The sequence below is a fragment of the Oncorhynchus mykiss genome, chromosome 13, assembly GCF_057628025.1.
Source record: "Oncorhynchus mykiss isolate SJ-2025 chromosome 13, ASM5762802v1, whole genome shotgun sequence".
Taxonomy (NCBI): domain Eukaryota; kingdom Metazoa; phylum Chordata; class Actinopteri; order Salmoniformes; family Salmonidae; genus Oncorhynchus; species Oncorhynchus mykiss.
The window spans coordinates 30,609,418-30,631,129 of NC_143034.1; the positions used below are offsets into that span (position 1 = coordinate 30,609,418).

The following is a 21,712-nucleotide window of genomic DNA, read 5'->3' on the forward strand; positions in this document are numbered from 1 at the left end:
GAAAACAAACAGACCACGCAACAGACCCACTCGAGAGTCAAATCAGCATCATTGCGGTCTATTCCATTTTCCACGTGATGACACGTACTGTTCTCAAAATGTGGGGAGACAGACAGAGCGCTCTTCAAAGGCAAGAGGCATTCAGTAAGCCAGGGATAGGCTAGCGGTGGGGTGGCAACATGCTCCATAATACTAAATCAGTGTAATGTGGCTAACACTAGTAGCGTCAATCTGCTCCTTCTAATGGGTGGCAGCTGCCAGCCGGATGCCATCACCTACAATAGAATTCTGGAGGAGAGAGGGAGGCAGGACGAGAGATGATTAGGAGGAGGAAGAGATGAGAGAAAATTAGGAGGGAGGACGTGTGGTTATGAAATGGAAGGGAAGGGTACGAGTGTGTGTTAGCCAAAATTGGACATTACGGAGATTTTTAAAAAAGCAATTACTCTTGTATTCCTGTATCTCTTGTACACACAAACACCACAATCTGATTGGGCTAGGCCAGCTGCAGCTATCTCCATGTTTTCAGGCTCTGCTGTCTGGACTATAACCTTACTCCTGTAAATTGTGGGGCGAGGAGGAGGCGGGCAAGATAGGATCGACGCTCCATTTACACACAACTCCGTCTTAGTAGTCACACCAGTCCCAGTGTAGAGACTGGACACACTCATGCATGCACACTTACACAAACACAGATAGGCCTACACTGAAGCATGCGCACACAGTCCCCTGAGTGTGTTTAGTGATTCTAACTCTGCCATGGAGAAGAGGGGTCGGGGCAGCCTGCGGATGCAGCAACTGTCTCGCTGCGTAGGAACCATGAGGCTAAAATCAATACATACTCAACCAAATATGACAGAAGCAACCATGTGAAGTACTAAGATACTACATTACAATATAAACACACTAGCGCACTGCTTCCAGAAAGCATATTCTACCATGGCTATTATATAGCTATCAAAACAATGCAGTTTAGCTTAGTTAACATTCATTATTCATGGTACGCTTGTAACACAGTTGCGGTTCCACTCCCAGAAATAGTCAGAGGGAGAGGAGGGCAGGATGAGAGGGAGATGGCAGAGGAAGGGTATACAGTCACTGATCTCATCTCATATAGAAGCGCAGAGAAAGAACAGCATGAATATCCTCCCTCTCCCTTCTCTAGTCTTCTCTTTTTTTCCCCCTTCTCCCCTGGCCCACCAAAGGAAGCTATTTCTTAGAGATGTCACAACTGACTGTCTCATCTGTTGCCTGCCTGTTCACTGCTCAATGAGCTGATCTGTGCCTCGCCGCATCCTGCACAAATCACTGCTCCTCCTGTGGCCATGGAACACACACACAGTATCCCATTTGTATGCATAATCAGATTGCACAAATCCCAATTGCTCATGTGCATACATAAAACTCTCTCACATTACATGGCCTATGTGCAATACATAGACTATGGGAAACTACTAACAAAGAAACACACACAGGTTTTCCCCTTGTCCCAACAATGATCCTAAAGCTAGAAATATCCAGAGGGGAAAATGCTGAAAATATCCTTAGTCTGCGTGAGTCATATGTTGGACGACTGCCTGGTCGACACGATGGCGTTGTTCAGGAATTCAATGGAAACACCTGTGTGTATTGGAAAGAAACCCCGGTATTGGCGTCTTTTGTTCAGGCACCAGTAACTGTCCAATAACAATGGCTGTTAGTCAGCAGCACAGCATCAAGCGGCAGCCTGGAAACCAGCAGGCTGTTCTGTAAAGGTGCCGCTAAAGAGGGGGGGGGGGCTTTCTCATACACACTAGTGCAAACACACACACACTAACAAAGCGGACATTTCTCTGAAGGGGCGAGCGAAGCGGTCAGGCTAAAGGCTAACAAAGCAGATCTGTTCCTTTGTCTCGTCTCAAGGATGGAGCGATTTTGTCTGGTGATAGATCAGCGTTTCCTAAACTAGGGGTTGAGACCATGGGGTGGCGAGAGAAACTCAGAAAAATAACCATAATAATTTGCCGCTTGGTTCATAGAACCGCGGTTACGTGAGTAACCTCCAATATACACTCAATGTGGTCGTGAGTGTTTCTTCCTACAAAACGCCTGACCTTCTGCGCTTTCCAATGTCTTTGATGCATTTCAGTATTTCAAACCATACTTCCTTCCGTTTAAAAATACAGTCAGAGTGATTTGTAATTGACTGCCATAGCCCTAAATCAAATAAAACAAATTAACTGGCTGTTGATGACATCACCTTATTGTTTTACATGGTGTGGTTGCAAAAAAAAAAAAAAAAAGCTCAAAATGGGGTAATGGGGAAAAAAAAATAAACAGGTTTGGGAACCCCTGTAATGGACAATGGAAAAGGCTGGGGCTCTGGCAAGTAGCCACTGCTTTCAGGTCTCAGCTACATGTTACCATGTCTCATCTCAGGGATGTAGAGAGTGCCGGTCTAATATAGACAATGGACTCTGATGACTGACAGACGACCTTGGCTGGCTGCAAGCCCCCCAATCACAAAGCACCTGACAACTGATGCGTCCTCTCCTTCAGTGTCGAACTAAGCCTGCAACTGTGTTGACGGTGATTGAGCAACAAGTCCTTTTGCATGCTGAACAAACCCACGCAATATCAGGTATACCAATGTATATAGACTTTATTGTATTAGTGACTGTATGTTTGTTATTCCAAGTGTAACTCTGTGTTGTTTGTGTCGCAATGCTTTGCTTTATCTTGGCCAGGTCGCAGTTGTAAATGAGAACTTGTTCTCAACTGGCCTACCTGGTTAAATAAATGTGAAATCCAAAAATAAAAAAGGTACTGTTTAATAAAGCTGCCAGTTGAGGACTTGTAAGGTGTCCGTTTCTCAAACTAGGCACTTGAATGCAAAAGGGTTTTCTAATGATCAATTAGCCTTTTAAAATGATAAACCTGGATTAGCTAACACAACGTGCCATTGGAACACAGGAGTGATGGTTGCTGATAATGGGCCTCTGTACTCCTATGTAGATATTCCATTAAAAAAAATAATCTGCCGTTTCCAGCTACAATTGTCATTTACAACATTAGCAATGTCTACACTGTATTTCTGATCACTTTGATGTAATTTTAAAACAGAAAAAAATGCTTTTCTTTCAAAAACAAGGACATTTCGAGGTGTACCCAAACTAATGAACGGTAGTGTATATGGTCATTTTTAAATATACAGGGTGAAGTTCATTTCATAACAAGGACAATTGCTTTTTCTACCTGCAATGCTCGATCAGCGGGAGGAAAATAAAACGTTTAGACCATTTGGACCAGGGCTGCTCAACCCACTTCCTGGAGATCTACCGTCCTGTGGGTTTTCAGTCCAACCCTCTTCCTGGGGATCTACTGTCTTGTAGGTTCAGTCCAATCCTCTTCCTGGGGATCTACTGTCTTGTGGGGTTTCAGTCCAATCCTAATTTAACACACCTGATTCTACTAATTAGCTGCTCAACAAGACCTTAACAAGCTGAATCAGGTATGCTACATTTGGGTTAGGACAGAGACAGAGATCTCATTTTCCATCAATGTAACTTATGCAACAAATGTTAGTGCATCGAATCGTATTGAACGTTTCTCTAATCAAACCGAATCACGTCAAACTAAAATGTTTTGTTCATGTTTCACATCGGAACCCATGTCAAATTGTCTCGAAAGGGAAAGATGCACATTCCTAGTGCAACAGTATTGGTTTTGTCTTCCTGGGCTCATTAACGAGTCACACTCTCCAGGTAGGGTGCAGGAGGAAGGATAGAGGAAAAGGAGAGAGACTGCAGCCTTGGGCCACGCCTGTTCTCCATTCACATTGACCATGTTGACACTTAAAAATGATAAAGATCAAATATTTATCTCACATTAGATTCTCTCTCTCACACACACACCTACACACAAAAGGATTCTACACACACACACCTCCATCAGACCAGCCATGTCTGGCAGCGCTGGAGGTCCATAGATCCAGACAGCGGGAACCACAAAGCTCCTTTACACATGTTCTCCTGGGGGAGAGGAGAACCAGGTGGCGTTAAGAGAACTGACAGTCCGGTATAAAACCACTATATACTTCTGGAACAACTGATGGGAGCTGAGGAAGGGTCAGCAGCGAGAGAGAGTAACTGACAGAGTGAAAATAGTGGCAGGGCAATAGGACACAGGGAGACCGTCAGACGGATAAGGGGAGGTGGATGGAGAGGAGGGGTGGAAAGAGAGCGGGAGGGAAGAGCAAGGCAGAGGGAAAATAGTGGCAGGGCAATAGGACACAGGGAGACCGTCAGACGGATAAGGGGAGGTGGATGGAGAGGGGTGGAAAGAAAGCGGGAGGGAAGAGCAAGGCAGAGGGAAAAAACAACAGTGAAAGAAAGCCAGACACAGAACCAGCCGGTCTCCCCCACTGTGAGGTGTCAATACTGCAGAGGGAGAAAGGCTGCGGCCAGCCGGCCTTTCTCCGCAAGTCCTCAGTGGACACATCTACCACACACAGAGAAGCAGAGAGGACGAGCGAGGCAGAGAGAGAATTAACTACAGAACAAAATACAAAACCCTGCAACCCAAAAAAAAAAATCCTGTGGAGTTGATGGGATCCTCAATGAAATATACAGACCACAAATTCCAATTAACTTTACTTCATCATCCTCAGCTCAGGCATATTCCTCAATATTTGGAACCAAGGACTAATCACCCAATCCACAAAAGTAGAGACAAATTTGACCCCAATAACTACCGTGGGATATGCATCAGCAGCAACCTTGGGAAAATCCTCTGCATTATAATTGACAGCAGACTTGCACATTTCCTCAGCGAAAACAATATACTGAGCAAATGTCAATTTGGCTTTAAATCAAATTAGCGTACAACAGTCCACGTATTCACCCTGCAAACCCTAAATTGACAAAAAAACTAAAACAAAGGCAAAGACTTCTCATGCTTTGTTGATTTAAAAAAAGCTTGCCTCAATTTGGCATGAGGGCCTGATATACAAATTGATGGAAAGTGGTGTTGGGGGAAAACATACAACATTATAAAATCCATGTACACAAACAACAAGCGCAGGGTTAAAATTGGCAGAAAACATTTGTTTCCACAGGGCCAGGGGGTGAGACAGGGATGCAGCTTAAGCCCCACCCTCAACATATAAACGAATTGGCGAGGGCACTAGAAGAGTACGCAGCACCCTGCCTCACCCTCCTAGAATCTGAAGTCAAATGTCTACTGTTTGCTGATGATCTGGTGCTTCTGCAGCACCTAGATCTTCTGCACAGATTGTCAGACCTGGGCCCCGAAAGTAAATCTCAGTGAGACACCGTTGCCCTACAGCACACAAACTACACATACCTTGGCCTAAACATCAGCGCCACAAGTAACTTCCACAAAGCTGTGAACGATCTGAGACAAGGCAAGAAGGGCCTTCTATGCCCTCAAAAGGAACATAAAATTCGATATGCCAATTATGATTGACTAAAAATACTTGAAGAATCAGTTATAGAACCCATTGCCCTTTAATGTTGTGAGGTCTGGGATCCTCTCACCAAAAAAGCATTCAGAAAATGGGGACAAACACCAAATTGAAGCTCTGCATGCAGATTCCTGCTCAAATATCCTAGGAACTGTTTTGAGTGTAATGTTTACGGTTCCTTTTTTATTGTTTATTTCACTTTTGTTTATAATCTATTTCACTTGCTTTGGCAAATATTTTCCCCATGCCAATGAAGCCCTTAGAAAGAGAGCGCGAGAGAAACAGAGAGAGTGCATCAGATACATAATCTCAGGAGGGGTGTGGTTGACAACAACCCTTCCACATTACATCACTGCTCTGCAATCTCCAGAACAGAACTCCACAGGGACAGGGAGGAGGGGAAGAGAGGGATAGGAGGAGGAGGGAGGATAGCTTATCATTTCACATCTTTGTAGTGAGTTACCAAAGCTATTCTCTCGAGCCCTAGGCTATAGGGAAGGATGGATCTAAGATGACTTAGCTGCTTCTCTCCTCTCACCTCCACCTGCTGTCACACCTCTTCACCTTCCAGACCTGTCACTTTCAATCTGCTGATGATCCCTTGTTCTGGCTGCTTGTGAATGTGTGACATGTGTGTGTGTGTGTCCACTCTATGCTAAGGCCCTGGCACCTGCTTAACATTACTCAAGCTCATACACTCCCTTCTTACACTGAGGCTACTTGGCAGTGTGTCCCGGATTACTTCATTAATAGTCAACCACGGGCCTGCAGTTTTGCCTATTCTCTGAGAACCGCAGGACTAGGACCAGGTTGCTAAGTAGCAAAGAGGCTAGTAACCAAAAATCTACATAGCGTTTATTGCGTCAAAACACACGTCATGACGACATGTCAATTCCCATGTGAGGAGAATGGCGTAACATCACGGTGGTGTCAGTCGTTTAGTCTTAACTGTAAGTCAATTAGGATCATCCGTCGTCTAAATACAGACACCCTAATTTTGCGATCGTTTAAGCCTCCTCAGTAGGGAATGGCTAACCACTAATGGCAATTATTCAAGCGCCATGCTAATGAGTTGGCTGGATAATTAATAACGACAAGATGGCTGATGTCTCAATATGATTGGAGAAGGCTAAGGTGTTACCAGCACATGTGGAGTGACTCAAAGGATTACAAGGCATCAACTGTATAGGCCAGGGGCTTCCCAAACTCAGTCCAGCACCCCTGGTTTCACCTTTTGTTTTTTCACCTCAGCACTACACAGCTGATTCAAATGATCAAAGCTTGATGAGTTGGTTATATGAATCAGCTGTGTAGTGCTATGGCAAAAACCTAGACTGCACCCATCACAGAGATGGATCCTTCCAACCTCCCCATACATCACTAGCAGACAGGCCAGCCCAATAAAGCAGCAAATGAGACGGGGGGAGGATGACGGGGCAAAAAGGTGACAAAGGTGACAAATAGGACCATGGCTTATGTATGACATGTTCTCCAGAGGGGACAGAGCGGGAGAGCCGAGGTCAGAAAAACAAAGCATGAGCCTTGTGCTGCTTACGAGCCTCTAAAGAGCACACCTCTAATGCCTTTTCAGCTAGTCGTGTGGTGATACCTAATGTATATCCAACCACATTCCAGTGCCCAACAGGCCATTATCGACGGAATACTCACTCATTACCCTGGATAAACCAGGGTCATAAACAATACGGGTGAATGCTAATACTCAGAATTTTTGCCTAGCATAGATTAGCAATACCTGTAAACAGCATCCTGAAAGGACCGCACTCTACCTTCCGGACAACAAAAGGAGACCAAATACTCCCGAATCGGTATGTAAAAAGAGATATCGGCCTATTCAGCAAACTAAGGGGTTAGGCCTATAACTGCAACTGCTTGCAACAAGAAAACAAAAACCTCTAAAAATAGACCCTGGTAAAATAAGACATTTAAAAAAAATGTTTTTTAAAAGAACCAATGGGACAGAAGGGGGGGGCCTTATCACTTAAGGACAAAAAGCTCTTCATTAGCATAGCAACCATCTGCCCAGAGCTAGCCCATCTCTCCCTCGTGCCCCCTCATTCTCTTCCCAGCTCCCTTCATCCTCTTTCTCCCCTTACTCTCTCCATCCCTCTTTCTCTCCTCCCTTCTCTCTCTCTGCAGTAGAGTCGGCAGCAGTAGGCCCTGGCCCCGGCTGCACCCACCGTCATTAGCAGCATCACGCCACACTCCACCCCCAGGGCCTAGGCGTCACGGTCACCTCAGACCCCCGTCTGACAGCTCCGTCTCCGAGCACAGCCTTGAATAAGGGATAAGAGGGTGGGGAGGGAAACCATCGCCCCGACCTCAGTACCACGCCCTGCGTTCCACTGTCAGCTACCTGCTGCAGTCATAGCCTTGGAAAGCCTATCATAAGAAAGTTAGGGAGGGCTAGACAGTATACTGCAGCAACGGGGCTGAGTTAGCTAGTGTTCTAGCAATGCCGCTGTGTGCTCACCGTCACTGAACTGTAGGCAGCCACAGGCTTCCACAGCATGAACCCTGTCAAAGACCTTCAATAGATGCCTTAGCCTCATTGAGAAACAATGTCCTTCGTAGTCAAGAGATGCACTATTTTCAGTCCCAGCGTCCTTGCTAGGCTAGCGATGTAATGGTTGCTATTCAGGAGGCACCTCGAGTTAGTGGTTATTCCATTTAACCAATATGAACAGCTTTTCACACAGGTCTTAAAGAAGACGGCAAGGTTGAAACATGGGGTTCTTTGTACAGTTTCTAATATGACTAGCCCACCATTGCGAGAGTGCAAAGCACCTTCCTATCCAATCAGGTTTCAAACGGGTAGCTATAGATTCTATTCAACGGAGCCTCATTAAAGCCATTTCATTTTTAATTCTTGAAGAAAGCAAATTTGAAACATTGGGTAGTAGTCCACCTCTGATAGAACTAGCATAGCAACGCACCTTCCTTTCCAATCATGTTGGATGGAGAGATCACTATAGAGGAAAATGATTGCCCGCTCAAACAAAGACATCACAGAGAGAGGCGGTGTCCTTGACCTAGATTATATTTTATTTTTAAGATTTTTTTTTTTTTTTAAATGATGAACTTTTATTTAACTAGGCAAGTGAGTTATGAACAAATTCATAACCTCGGCCAAACCTAGGTGACGCTGGGCCAATTGTGCGCCACCCTACAGGACTCCCAATCACGGCCGGATGTGATACCTCACACCCATTATTTCTTATGAGGCTCAACGCAATGTGCCAAGCTTTACACATATCCCTCAGTCTTAGAGTCTGGCGGTGAATGAAATATGCAAAGCATGTTCTTGACCGGCTTGGATAATGAGGTTCTGGGAAGTGATTGAAACAGCGCCACGCCAGTGGCAGATCCGAGACCAATCATACCATACTCTCCTTTTGGAGATGTAATTAAGATTTCATCAGGAAAACATGGCATAGCTTATTACAGTGCAGATAAAAATAGTGTCAGTCTGCCATTGTTGAGGCAGCGGCGTGCATCTATACAAGTTTCCACAGGGAAACTTGATGAAGAGTAATAAGTTTACATCTGAAGAAGAAAACTACAGAGGTGACAGTGGGAAATGCAAGCTTTGCACCCCACGGGGAACGCTTCTTTTTCTATTACGCTTTCTCCGAGTACGTTTGTGAGGAACTGAATACGAGAGGGAATTAGTTCTACTTTACCTCACGGACGCATGCGTCACGTTGAGACAACAAGTCACAAGACCTGAGCCGTAGGCCTATCTACTTGCATGTCGAGACTATGTTGTTCACCTTCTCTGTCTTGAAGTAAATATCTGTCATACGAATCCTGAGTGAACTCCTCATTGGTAAAAACCTTTGAGGAATAACAACTGCAGGAGCAGTGAGGGAGACAAAGAGGCTGGTGAATCAGGTAGCCAGGCTTCCCTAATAGGAAAGCCTTGTTAAGTCAATGGCAGAAAGTAGCTACAAAGGGGTGGAAACCAGTGACGCCTTACAACACATCAAACCAATCCCTTGCTTGGGCGGAGCTGAAAAAGGTGCCCACTAAATTAGTTTGTGCCGTAGGAGCAACAGTGGTCGGGAATAGGGGATTAAAATCCCATCAAAATATGTTGATGTGTGCCGTGTTGGTGGTTACTTTCAATTTCAATAAATCCGAGACCGTCGGCAACACTTGATAGACTAAACTTTTACCATAGGCTGTAAGTAGACACGTCATAGCATATTTTTATGTATTGATCTAGCAGAGGAATGGTAGTGCCTTCAACGACTCGATTTTATGTATAGAGCACATCTCTGGCAAAACAGAATTCTGTTCGTCCTCTAGGTTTTCTTATATTTCCTGCAATGTTACAAACTGGCATACACAACAACTCTGCGAAATGTGTCCTACCCGGTCGGAAAACAGTGACTAACATAACGCAGCACCCCTTCCACGAGCACGTGGGGAGAGGTTCTTGAAATGTAAAATCCACTAAAACATTTGCACACCATTCTAGCCAATTCTTCAGACCTCCAAAAGGTTGGTGTGACATGATTTGGATGCATGGCTATACAAAACTAGGGTTAAGGTACTGACTTCTCGTACCCCAGTGTCCCCGGAAGTGTGTGAAAATGGGTATAAAGCAGAGGAAGGTAGGTAAGAAATAAAAGCAGTCAGGACAGACTTCCTTGGAAATATGCCATTTTTGCATACCGCAGGAAGTGGCCTGGTTATGAATTATAGATGTGAATCTTTGAGTTGCTCAAGAGAATATGTGACTGAAGAAACACCGTCTGAGCAGTAGGTAGACAGAGGATGCACACTGACAACAGTGATGGGGGAAAACAAAATCGATACAGTTCCATATATCGGGATATTATTTGACAATAGATCATATTGTATTGACTATATCATTTTTGCACTAGTTCGGTGCATCTGCATCAACTCCAGTCATTTCCCATCTCCTTTTTAAATCGGTAGCATATGTTTTCAGCACTTTTATTTCCATGACTGATCAAAACTAGTTCTCATGGCGCTCTTGTCCCTCTGCAGTAGACATATACTGAGCAATATGTTTGGAACAATGAATCGCAACACATGTAGAACCATGAGAATCGCAATACATATATCGGCACCCAAGTATCGCAATATTGTATCGTGAGGTCCCTGGCAATTCCCAGCCCTAACGGACAGCCAAACAGACGCACACACACAGGGAGGAAGAATACACACACAGATCAGGCTGGACAAACACACAAACTGATAAGGACAAAAACACACACGGAGGGCAATGTTTAAGGCCTAAAACAAGACTGGCATTCAAAGTCACACAGAGCCGAGTCACCCTTGTGTGTGTAGGTAAACATCCCTGACCCATTGTTATCCCCACATATACATGACTAGACCTCTGTCCTGACTTCCAGACCCTGAATCCATTGCTAGAACTTTACACATTTACTCCAGAGGACAGAGCAGCACTGTTCACCATGAGTATCTTCTAGGCCCAACCCCATCCCCACTCCCTCAGTGTGACCCTTTTCCATAAGGCCCTGGAATGAGCTCCCTGTTACTGCAGTACTGAATCCCATTATGTCAATACGGCAATAGCTCTCTTTTTTTGTTTGTAATGATACTGGCTCGACAAAGCGTTCATGCATGGGCTTTGAGCGCTTGGATACTCTGCTTTGGGCAACCTTTCTTTTTAATTAATATTGTGAATAGATTGGACCCTATTTAACTTGATTTTTTTTGTGATGGCATAGGTTATCTTTCCCTATGTAATATAGCGATAGCCTCAACCTGCTTCCGACTAAGTTTGGTAACTACTGTGAAATGCATTCATAGGCAAGGTTATTAAATACCATTTACAGCTTTGTATCGATGTATTATTGTTAATAATAAATGAAACGTTAGCAAAACCTATCCACTTTAAAATGTCAGTCATGCAGAATGTTATCCACTTTAAAACTGCCTTTGGCCAATGGAAAACTAACATTACACCATCAGTATCATTGATTAAACTGACTCCTCGTGTAGTGGAGGGTTTAGCATAGAATCAAAGATTTGTATAACTAACCCAAGATGGAAACAACATGCTGTGGTCCTATGGGAGCAAATTAATAATAGTGGGCAGAGCAAGCAAGGAGGTGGGCAGAACCCATATTGACGCATTCTAGCATGTATTTGCATTTTAGAGAAGGCCTACGCGTGTGCAATAACTCAATTCGCCCTCCTAAACAACCGCTTCTTATGGGGACAGAAAACTGCATTGAGATCAAATATGCTTCATCAATGACAAAATTAGCAGAAAGTCGGTCAGAATCCATCTCCCACTGCCGGCAATTGGGCTTCCGCTCATCACATTTGGTGGTGAGTGGATACGTCAACCAGATGCTTCAGGTTTATAGATCCGGTGAAACGTCTGGGTCATTGTTCTATCAGTGATATCATTTTAGCAATCTCATATGACGATGGGTCATGGCTAGCTTGAGCTGTCAGTGTCAGATACAGCATCAGCCAGAGACCACCTTACATGATTCAGTTAAAGTCCTTTATCTCATTGTTTAAGCAGCAGTTTTAGCAAGTGTTCCCTCTCCTACAAAAGTTGTCAATGATTCATTTACTGAAAACCTGAGACGCAAACTAGCTAGTTGATTGATCAGCAACGTGCGTTTCATTAGCTAGCAAGGTAGCCTAGCCAACCTGCCAGTTAGCTAAACTGGTTCGTGGAGAATGTTGGTTATACCTAAATAAATGACTAGCACACTAGCTAGTCGTTTAACCAGTAAGCAATAATAAAAAAAGTTAGCTAGCCAAACATGCTATGTCACACCCAGTTGAACAGCACATTTCAAGACATGTGGGCAATATGCTGAAGCTAGGTATAGTAATTGCAACAAACAAGTACACAAGCGCGCCTAAAACGTTCGCAATGCTGGTTATAGCGTGCTGAACCGGTGGCGGTGTACCGTTACTAATTAATTGAACCAGCTGTCAATAACAGGAAAGCACACCTTGTGCTGGGAGCTAGCTAGCTCACTAAATGTTACCACCAACGTTGAAAACATAGTGTGGCTAGTTAGCTAACGTTAGCAGACAATTACCTTTGTTTCCCGTATGTCTTGTTTCCCTCCTTCTGGGTACCACTGCACCCGGACAAAACCCCTTCCCAGAGGTGCCAGGCTGTCCACAACACTGCTATCGGTGTCCGAGTTACAGGGGATACAGCCACCTCCTCGACCACCACCACCGCCTCTACCTCCGCCATCTTCGAGGTCCGAGTCTGAATCAAACTCCTCCTCGCCCTGTATCATTCTGACTAGGCCGAACCGGACCAAGTCGCGATACCGACCTGACACCAAATCGTGGGAGAAAAGAAGCCGCTGGGAGCCGCCTGCAGAAGGAGAGAGCGCCATGGATGGAGGCTCCGAGCCAGGGCTTACAGCCGGAGAAAGAGCTGCGTCCGATGCCACCGGTTCCGCCATCGCTGCAGTTGTCAGGGAATAATGCGAGAAAGGGAGAGAGATGGTGGAGAAGAAAAAAAGAGAAACCTGTAACCAGGGAAGTGCACGTGTTTACGTCGGTAGGGCGCGCGCTGCGTAAATGCACTCCGAGAAGAGTCGAGGGTCTGTCAGATTGACAAAGGTGTTTTTTTCCACCGGCCTTGACTCTGAATAAATGAGTCTGAGACAGCAGACAGTTATATCACACCGTTATTATAGCACATCTTTCTTGATATTCTAGTCACACGGGCAGGTGTTGCTTGCTCCACGATGACACAAATTAATGATGTAATGTGGCCAATTTCGTAGGATTGGGGCCCCCCTTTGGACACAGCCTAACAATAAAGTTAAACAAATATCACAGCCATGTTCATCATCATGTTTTTATTTATTTAATTTCTTACAGAAATGCAAACATAATGAAAGAGAAGACGTCAATTTCATCAACAAGTCTGTAGCCCGGGCTCGAATAGGCGTTCTGTGCCATTTTTCGCCACTTGGTGTCAGTGTCGAGTGCTGAAATTGGCTTATTATTGCAGACACAGCCATGGTTTCACAGGATTGTGGCATGAAATAACATATTTTATGCATACCGTGCCTGACACGGTAGTTGTGTTATGTAGGCTAACGTGATGAGACATATGTCTTATTTGTCAAGCGCAAAGATGCGCGTATACATCTATAAAAAATAAAAAATTTATATAATGCGAGAAGCATATTCTATTTTTTGATAAAGGGAGTCCAACAAATACAGACGCTAACTCTGTTCTCTACCTGCATTTATCAGGTAGCCAAAAAAAAAAAAAAACGAATTTCATATTGGTCAGCAACGTATTGCAAACAGGGGATAAACTATACATTAAAACTGAAATAATGATCAACAAACTCTTACATGGGGAAAAAAATCATGAACCACAATCTCGAGACAATTGATGTACAATAGAAAAGTTTCCCTTATTTGAGTGACATGACGTTTTGTAAATAGATGAGGGCAACCAATAAGATTCATAATACAATCACCAGTAGGCCTATTCTATGCGGAAAATTCTGATCGAGTGATATTGATATCAACATTTAAATAAAATAGGCATTTTACAATTACATACAGCCTATATTCCACTTATATTTTAAATTATACACTGAACAAAAATATAAACGCAACATGTAAAGTGTTGGTCCCATGTTTCATGAGCTGAAATATAAGGTCCCAGACATTTTCCATACGCACAAAAAGCTTATTTCTCTAAAATGTTGTGCACACATTTGTTCACATCCCTGTAAGTTAGCATTTATCCTTTGCCAAGATAATCCATCCATCTGACAGGTGTGTGGCATATCAAGAAGCATGATCATTACACAATGATGTGCTGGGGACAATAAAAGGCCACTCTAAAATGTGCAGATTTGTCACACAACACAATGCCACAGATGTCTCAAGTTTTGAAGGAGCGTGCAATTGGCATTCTGACTGCAGGAATGTCCACCAGATAATTGATCATTTAATGTTAGTTTCTCTACCATAAGCCACCTCCAGCTTCATTTTAGAGGATATGACAGTATGTCCAACCGGCCTCACAATCGCAGACTATGTGTATAGCGTTGTGTAAGCGAGCGGTCTGCTCATGTCAATGTTGTGAACAAAGTGAGCCATGGTGGTGTTGGGGTTATGGTATGGGCAGGCATAAGCTACAAACAACAAACACAATTGCATTTTATTGATGGCAATTTGAATGCACAGAGATACCGTGACGAGATCCTCATGCCATTCATCTGCCGCCATCAACTCGTGTTTCAGCATGATAATGCACGGTCACATGTCGCACGGATCTGTACACAATTCCTGGAACCTGAAAATGTCCCAGTTCTTCCATAGCCTATGTACTCACCAGACATGTCACCCATTGAGCATGTTTGGGATGCTCTGGATTGGCATGTACGACAGCGTGTTCCAGTTCCTGCCAATATCCAGCAACTTCGCACAGCCATTAAAGAGGACTGGGACTACATTCCATAGGCCACAATCAACAGCCTGAACAACTCTATGAGAAAGACTGCATGCACACTGCATGAGGCACATGGTGGTCACACCAGATACTGACTGGTATTCTGATCCACACCCCTACCTTAAAAAAAGAAGATCTGTGACCAACATATGCATATCTGTATTCCCAGTCATGTGAAATCCATAGATTAAGGCCTAAATAGTTTATTTCAATTGACTAATTTCCTTATATAAACTGTAACTCAGTAAAATCTTTGAAATGGCGGCATGCATGTTCATATTTTTGTTCAGTATAGAAGGCCAAAACTGTACCCATCAAACACTGAATTTTTAGACCTATATGTAAATTGTAATTTATAGATATAAATGAAATAACTGAAAATAGGTGATACCTAGGCTTAGCCAAAAGCCGATCCATTAGTTGCGTGTTTACAAGAGGCTAATTCCAAACACAAGTGACGAATATCCCCAATAAATCCGGGTCAATATGTTTATTGTTGACAGGTATTCTCTCAGAATTTGGTCATCCAGCTTGTAGGCTTATGACTAATAGCACTTACTGCCAAAGGTAAAAATACACACGGCGCACCACATTAACCTCAGACTTTACACACAACCCTTCTTCACTAGGATCACTTGAGTGGAGCAGATATCGAAGAGAGGCAGCCATTCAATATAAAGTATAAATTATATTGAAATATCAACATTTCTATTTGATTTAAGAGTTTGGAACTTCGATCAGACACCATGTCGACAGTCAGTGCCCTGCCTTTCCTGAAATCTAGTCTCCTAATGCGCCCTCCCATGGGTTCCATCACCCCCAGGCGCGGGCGTCGCCACACACTCCCGGTCAGCGAGTTCCGTTGCCTCAGCCCGGAGGACGCAATCAGCGTGTTTGAGATCGAAAGAGAGGGTAACAACTTTTAACTTACTAAAATGTAGAACTTGTTTTTACCCCAATACTGGTCGTTTTTCTTTACAACTTTGTACCTAGACATAAAAAGGTATATTGATGTTTTGTGAAAAAAAAATGCTTTGTCATTAATTTGACGTGTCAAATATAGAATACTTAATGATGAGGTGCTTTACATTTAAAGTTTACTTTTAATTTTTTTTTATAGACTAGGCTAATATATATTTTGGAAATAAATCTTTGGATACCAACCAAATTCATGACAAACAAACAGTCAGTCATGATGGGATTCATGTCACCAAGCAAGTAAACTCAGCAAAAAAAGAAACGTCCTCTCACTGTCAATTGCGTTTCTTTTCAGCTAACTTAAATTGTGTAAATATTTGTATGAACATAACAAGATTCAACAACTGAGACATAAACTGAACAAGTTCCACAGACATGTGACTAACAGAAATGGAATAATGTGTCCCAGAACAAAGGGGGGGTCAAATTCAAAAGTAACAGTCAGTATCTGGTGTGGCCACCAGCTGCATTAAGTACTTCAGTGCATCTCCTCCTCATGGACTGCACCAGATGTGCCACTTCTTGCTGTGAGATGTTACCCTACTCTTCCACCAAGGCACCTGCAAGTTCCCGGACATTTCTGGGGGGAATGGCCCTAGTCCTCACCCTCCGACCCAACAGGTCCCAGACGTGCTAAATGGGATTGAGATCCGGGCTCTTCGCTGGACATGGCAGAACACAGACATTCCTGTCTTGCAGGAAATCACACACAGAACGGGCAGTATGGCTGTTAGCATTGTCATGCTGGCTGGTCATGTCAGGATGATCCTGCAGGAAGGGTACCACATGAGGGAGGAGGAGGTCTTCCCTGTAACACACAGCGTTGAGATTGCCTGCAATGACAACAAGCTCAGTCCGATGATGCACCAGACCATGATGGACCCTCCAACTCCAAATCGATCCTGCTCCAGTGTACAGGCCTTGGTGTAACGCTCATTCGTTTGACAATAAACACAAATTATACCATCACCCCTGGTGAGACAAAACCGCGACTCGTCAGTGAAGAGCATCTTTTGCCAGTCCTGTCTGGTCCAGCAACGGTGGGTTTGTGCCCATAGACAACGTTGTTGCCGGTGATGTCTGGTGAGGACCTGCCTTACAACAGGCCTACAAGCCCTCAGTCCAACCTCTCTCAGCCTATTGCGGGCAGTCTGAGCACTAACGAAGGAATTGTGTGTTCCTCGTGTAACTCGGGCAGTTGTTGTTGCCATCCTGTACCCGTCCTGCAGGTGTGATGTTCGGATGTACCGATCCTGTGCAGGTGTTGTTACACGCGGTCTGCCACTGCGAGGACGATCAGCTGTCCATCCGTCTCCCTGTAGCGCTGTCTAAGGCGTCTCATAGTACGGACATTACAATTTATTTCCCTGGCCACATCTGCAGTCCTCATGCCTCCTTGCAGCATGCCTAAGGCACGTTCACACAGATGAGCAGGGATCCTGGGCATCTTTCTTTTGGTGTTTTTCAGAGTGAGTATAAATGCCTCTTTAGTGTCCTACGTTTTCATAACTGTGACCTTAATTGCCTACCCTATGTAAGCTGTTAGTGTCTTAACGATCATCCGCAGGTGCATGTTCATTAATTGTTTATGGTTCATTGAACAAGCATGGGAAACAGTGTTTAAACCCTTTACAATGAAGATCTGTGAAGTTATTTGGATTTTTACGAATTATCTTTGAAAGACAGGGTCCTGAAAAAGGGGCGTTTCTTTTTATGCTGAGTTTAGTTGGAAGTAAGCAAACTGAGATTAGACTGAACAACTACGTGTGTACTTGATCATGGACTTGGGTTGTCTGTCTGACCTCCTCAGCCTTCATCTCTGTGTCTGGAGAGTGTCCGCTCCACTTGGATGAGGTGTGTCACTTCCTGACGCTGTGCCCTGAGCTGTCTCTGGGCTGGTTTGAGGAGGGACGCCTCGTTGCCTTCATCATAGGATCACTGTGGGACCAGGAGAAACTAGCCATGGTAAGTCCCAAGTCAAAATGTGTTGAATAAGTGGGACAATGTCTTCATTATAATGAATGACTTTTGGTAGCCTACCCAATGAATCAAAAGACAAGCTTTGAGGATGTACTTCGACGTGGTATTTTATCAATAGAAACGTACAATTATTTTTTTAGTACGGGGACTTCAAGGTTTTTATATAAAACATCTCAAAATCAGAGAATGCAACCAACCTTACATCCACACAACCAACCTTACATCCACATAAACCAAGCTTACATCCACACAAACCTGTCAATTCAGGGTTCAATAGAGTTGATCATGAAAAAATCTCCATGGCCATGATAAGTGGTTAGTCGGGTGATCTCACATTGCACTCATGCACTCAAAACTCAGCCTTCCCTCCCTCCTTTTTCAGGACGCTCTCACCCTCCACAAGCCCCATGGCTCCACGGTCCACCTCCATGTGCTTGCTGTCCACCGCACCTTCCGGCAGCAAGGCAAGGGCTCCATCCTGATGTGGCGCTACCTGCAGTACCTGCGCTGCCTGCCCTATGTGCGCTGCGCCGTGCTCATGTGCGAAGACTTCCTGGTCCCTTTCTACCAGAAGTCAGGATTTAAAGTGCAGGGCCCCAGCGACATCACCGTGGGGCCCCTGACCTTCATTGAGATGATGTATCCTGTCCGGGGCCACGCGTACATGCGCCGCAACAGTGGTGTTTGAGGGGATACGAACCAAGATGGATGCCTCCTTCACTGGGGGGTGTTTGACCAACCTTCCGTGGCTGGACGACGGCTACAGTGGCAAGAAAAAGTATGTGAACCCTTTGGAATTACCTGGACTTCTGCATAAATCAAATTTGATCTGATCTTCATCTAAGTTACAACAATAGACAAACAGTCTGCTTAAACTAATAACACACAAACAATTATACTTTTTCATGTCTTTATTGAACCGTGTGAACATTTGCAGTGCAGTGTGGAAAAAGTATGTGAACCCATGGATTTAATAACTGGTTGACCCTCCTTTGGCAGCAGTAACCTCAACCAAACGTTTTTTGTAGTTGCGGATCAGACCTGCACAACGGTCAGGAGGAATATTGGACCAGTCCTCTTTATAAAACTGCTTCAGTTCAGCAATATTCTTGGGATGTCTGGTGTGAACCGCTCTCGAGATCCTGCCACAGCATCTCAATCGGGTGGAGGTCAGGACTCTGACTGGGCCACTCCAGAAGGCGTATTTTCTTCTGTTGAAGCCATTTTGTTGTCGATTTACTTCTGTGTTTTGGGTTGTTGTCTTGTTGCATTACCCAACTTCTGTTGAGCTTCAATTGGCAGACAGATAGCCTTACATTGTCCTGCAAAATGTCTTGATAAACTTGGGAATTCATTTTTCCGTCGATGACAGCAAGCTGTCCAGGCCCTGAGGCAGCAAAGCAGCTTCAAACCATGATGCTCCCTTCAGAATACTTTACAGTTGGGATGAGGTTTTGATGTTAGTGTGCTGTGCCTTTTTTCTCTCGACTCAAGTGTTGTGTTCCTTCCAAACAACTGAACTTTAGTTTCATCTGTCCTCAGAACATTTTGCCAGTAGCGCTGTGGAACATCCATATGCTCTTTTGCGAACTTCAGATGTGCAGCAATATTCTTTTGGGACAGCAGTGGCTTCTTCTGTGATGTCTTCCCATCAACACCATTCTTGTTTAGTGTTTTACGTATAGTAGACTTGTCAAAAGAGATGTTAGCATGTCCCAGAGATTTCTGTAAGTCTTTAGCTCACACTCTAGGATTCTTCTTAACCTCATTGAGCATTCTGCGCTGTGCTCTTGCAGTCATCTTTGCAGGACGGCCACTCCTAGGGAGAGTAGCAACAGTGCTGAACTTTCTCCATTTATAGACAATTTGTCTTACCTTGGACTGATGAACATCAAGGCTTTTTTTGATACTTATGTAACCCTTTCCAGTTTTATGCAAGTCAACCATTCTTAATCTTGGGTCTTCTGAGATCTCTTTTGCTCGAGGCATGGTTCGCATCAGGCAATGCTTCTTGTGAATAGCAAACTCAAATATGGTGAGTGGTTTTTTTTTATAAGGCAGGGCAGCTCTAACATCTCTAATCCCGTCTCAATGATTGTACTCCAGGTTAGCTGACTCCTGACTCCAATTAGCTTTTGGAGAAGTCATTAACCTAGGGGTTCACATACTTTTTTCCAACCTGTGAATGTTTAAATGATGTATTCAATATAGACAAGACAAATACAATAATTTGTGAGTTATTAGTTTAAGCAGACTGTGTTTGTCTGTTGTTGTGACTTAGATGAAGATCAGATCAAATTTTATGACCAATTTATGCTGAAATCCAGATAATTCAAAAGGGTTCACATACTTTTTCTTGCCGCCGTTTGTAAGCAGCTTGGTGAAACCTCGTTCCCGGTCTATTGCACAAAGTTTCTGGGAACGACATTACGCTTGCTGTGAGTTACATGTGGGATGCTAGTGCAGTGGCTCGAAGGTGTTTGTCTGTGCTCACTGTTTTGTGGTTGTGGCACGGTTTGTGTGTCCTATGTGGTGGGTGTTACAGAAGATAGTTGACCCGTAAGAGACCAAGCATTTAAAAAAAAACAGAGCAACTTACAGTTAATGCATTCATCTTAAGATAGCTAGGTAGGACAACCACATATCACAGTCGTAGTAAGTACATTTCTCCTCAAAGTAGTCAAAGTCAAAGCTAGTCAAATGTGAGTGTTTGTTCACAAAAGGCTTTTTTTAATCTCAAAGACTGACATGATCTTTGAGGAAGATATGGAATGACTTGAGTAATTAAGTGATTATAAATGTATTACTTTATTCCTTTTTACAAAATGTCTTATTCAAGATGACCAAATAGAATCTGCTACCTGCAGAAAATGCTAGGTTCACATTAGAAAAGTACAGCAAGGAAAAGTGCAGCAAAGTATATATTTTTGTATAAAATGCTGGACATTTTGTAACTCATATTAAGTCTGAGATTTTAGCAAACAAACTGCATCTTGGTGGATGACTTGAGAATCTAACAAAAATGCAGATATGCCTAGATTGAAGAAGGGTCCGCTAGCTTCTCTCTTCCTGTTAGCATTTTGTGACCCTTCTTCTTGTCACTTAATTACTCAAGTAATTCCATATCTTCCTCAAAGATCATGTCAGCCTTTGAGATTAAAAAAAGCCTTTCGTGGCAAGCATTAAAACAGCATTAACTCAATGCCAAGCAACCAAGGAGGACACTTTAAATCTCATTCTTCCTGTCTGAATATGCAGTTTTATGGCACATCAAAACCTGGGCGATTGCCTGGGACTTTAATTTGCTTTTCAAGATCACTAATGTTTTTGTTTATCCTTCTGTATTTATGCCTTTAAAATGCACTGGGCAGCTAAAAGAGCTGGGTGGGGACTTTTATAAACCATGGTATATACCATGGTAGTAGATTTAATGGTAGTATTACTCTTTTAGCCAGCACCTGTTTCTTTCTAGATTGTGAGAAAATGTTTGAAATTAGATTACCGATATACAGTATATCAGGGAGGGATATGAGCAAACTAGGTTGTGTGTTTGTTGGCAGAGACGCCAGTCTCCAATGTAGACCAGTATTGCACGCCCCTCTCCCTAGGGCTATAGGGGTTAATCTGCTAACGTGTCCCATTAGCAAGCATTATTGTCGTTAACTTCTAGGGATTTACGAGAATCGTCTATTTTCTGCTGCCAAGCATTTTAAACAAAGCCTGGCCTACTGTATTCAGTAAGCAGGCCATGTCTGGAGGGTGTTAGTAGTAATGACACATTTATGGGAATCCAATTGCCA

At 43.7% G+C, this 21,712-nt stretch overlaps 2 protein-coding genes across 3 annotated transcripts in view; one reads left to right on the forward strand and one right to left on the reverse strand.

The window, feature by feature from the left end:
* LOC110485950 ((E3-independent) E2 ubiquitin-conjugating enzyme UBE2O) overlaps positions 1-13,206 on the reverse strand; it is a 44,815-nt gene extending 31,609 nt beyond the window's left edge. For both annotated transcript variants that reach the window (XM_036940621.2, XM_036940620.2), the window contains exon 1: positions 12,553-13,206. In XM_036940621.2, coding sequence (XP_036796516.2) covers positions 12,553-12,933 — 381 coding nt within the window. In that variant the 5' untranslated portion in view covers positions 12,934-13,206. The remainder of the gene's footprint in view (positions 1-12,552) is intronic.
* A 420-nt stretch (positions 13,207-13,626) lies between these two features.
* Positions 13,627-21,618, forward strand: aanat1 (aralkylamine N-acetyltransferase 1). Its single transcript, XM_021559441.3, has 3 exons — positions 13,627-15,866; positions 17,743-17,897; positions 18,295-21,618. Exons 1-3 carry the CDS (start codon positions 15,701-15,703, stop codon positions 18,598-18,600), a joined length of 627 nt encoding a protein of 208 aa, XP_021415116.3. The 5' UTR covers positions 13,627-15,700; the 3' UTR covers positions 18,601-21,618.
* The last annotated feature ends 94 nt before the right edge of the window (positions 21,619-21,712 follow it).

Coding starts and splice junctions, on each gene's coding strand:
- aanat1 (XM_021559441.3), top strand. CDS start 15,701: ATGTCGACAGTCAGTGCCCTGCCTTTCCTGAAATCTAGTCTCCTAATG. Junction 15,867..17,742: donor GTTTGAGATCGAAAGAGAGG/GTAACAACTTTT, acceptor TGACCTCCTCAG/CCTTCATCTCTGTGTCTGGA. Junction 17,898..18,294: donor ACCAGGAGAAACTAGCCATG/GTAAGTCCCAAG, acceptor CTCCTTTTTCAG/GACGCTCTCACCCTCCACAA.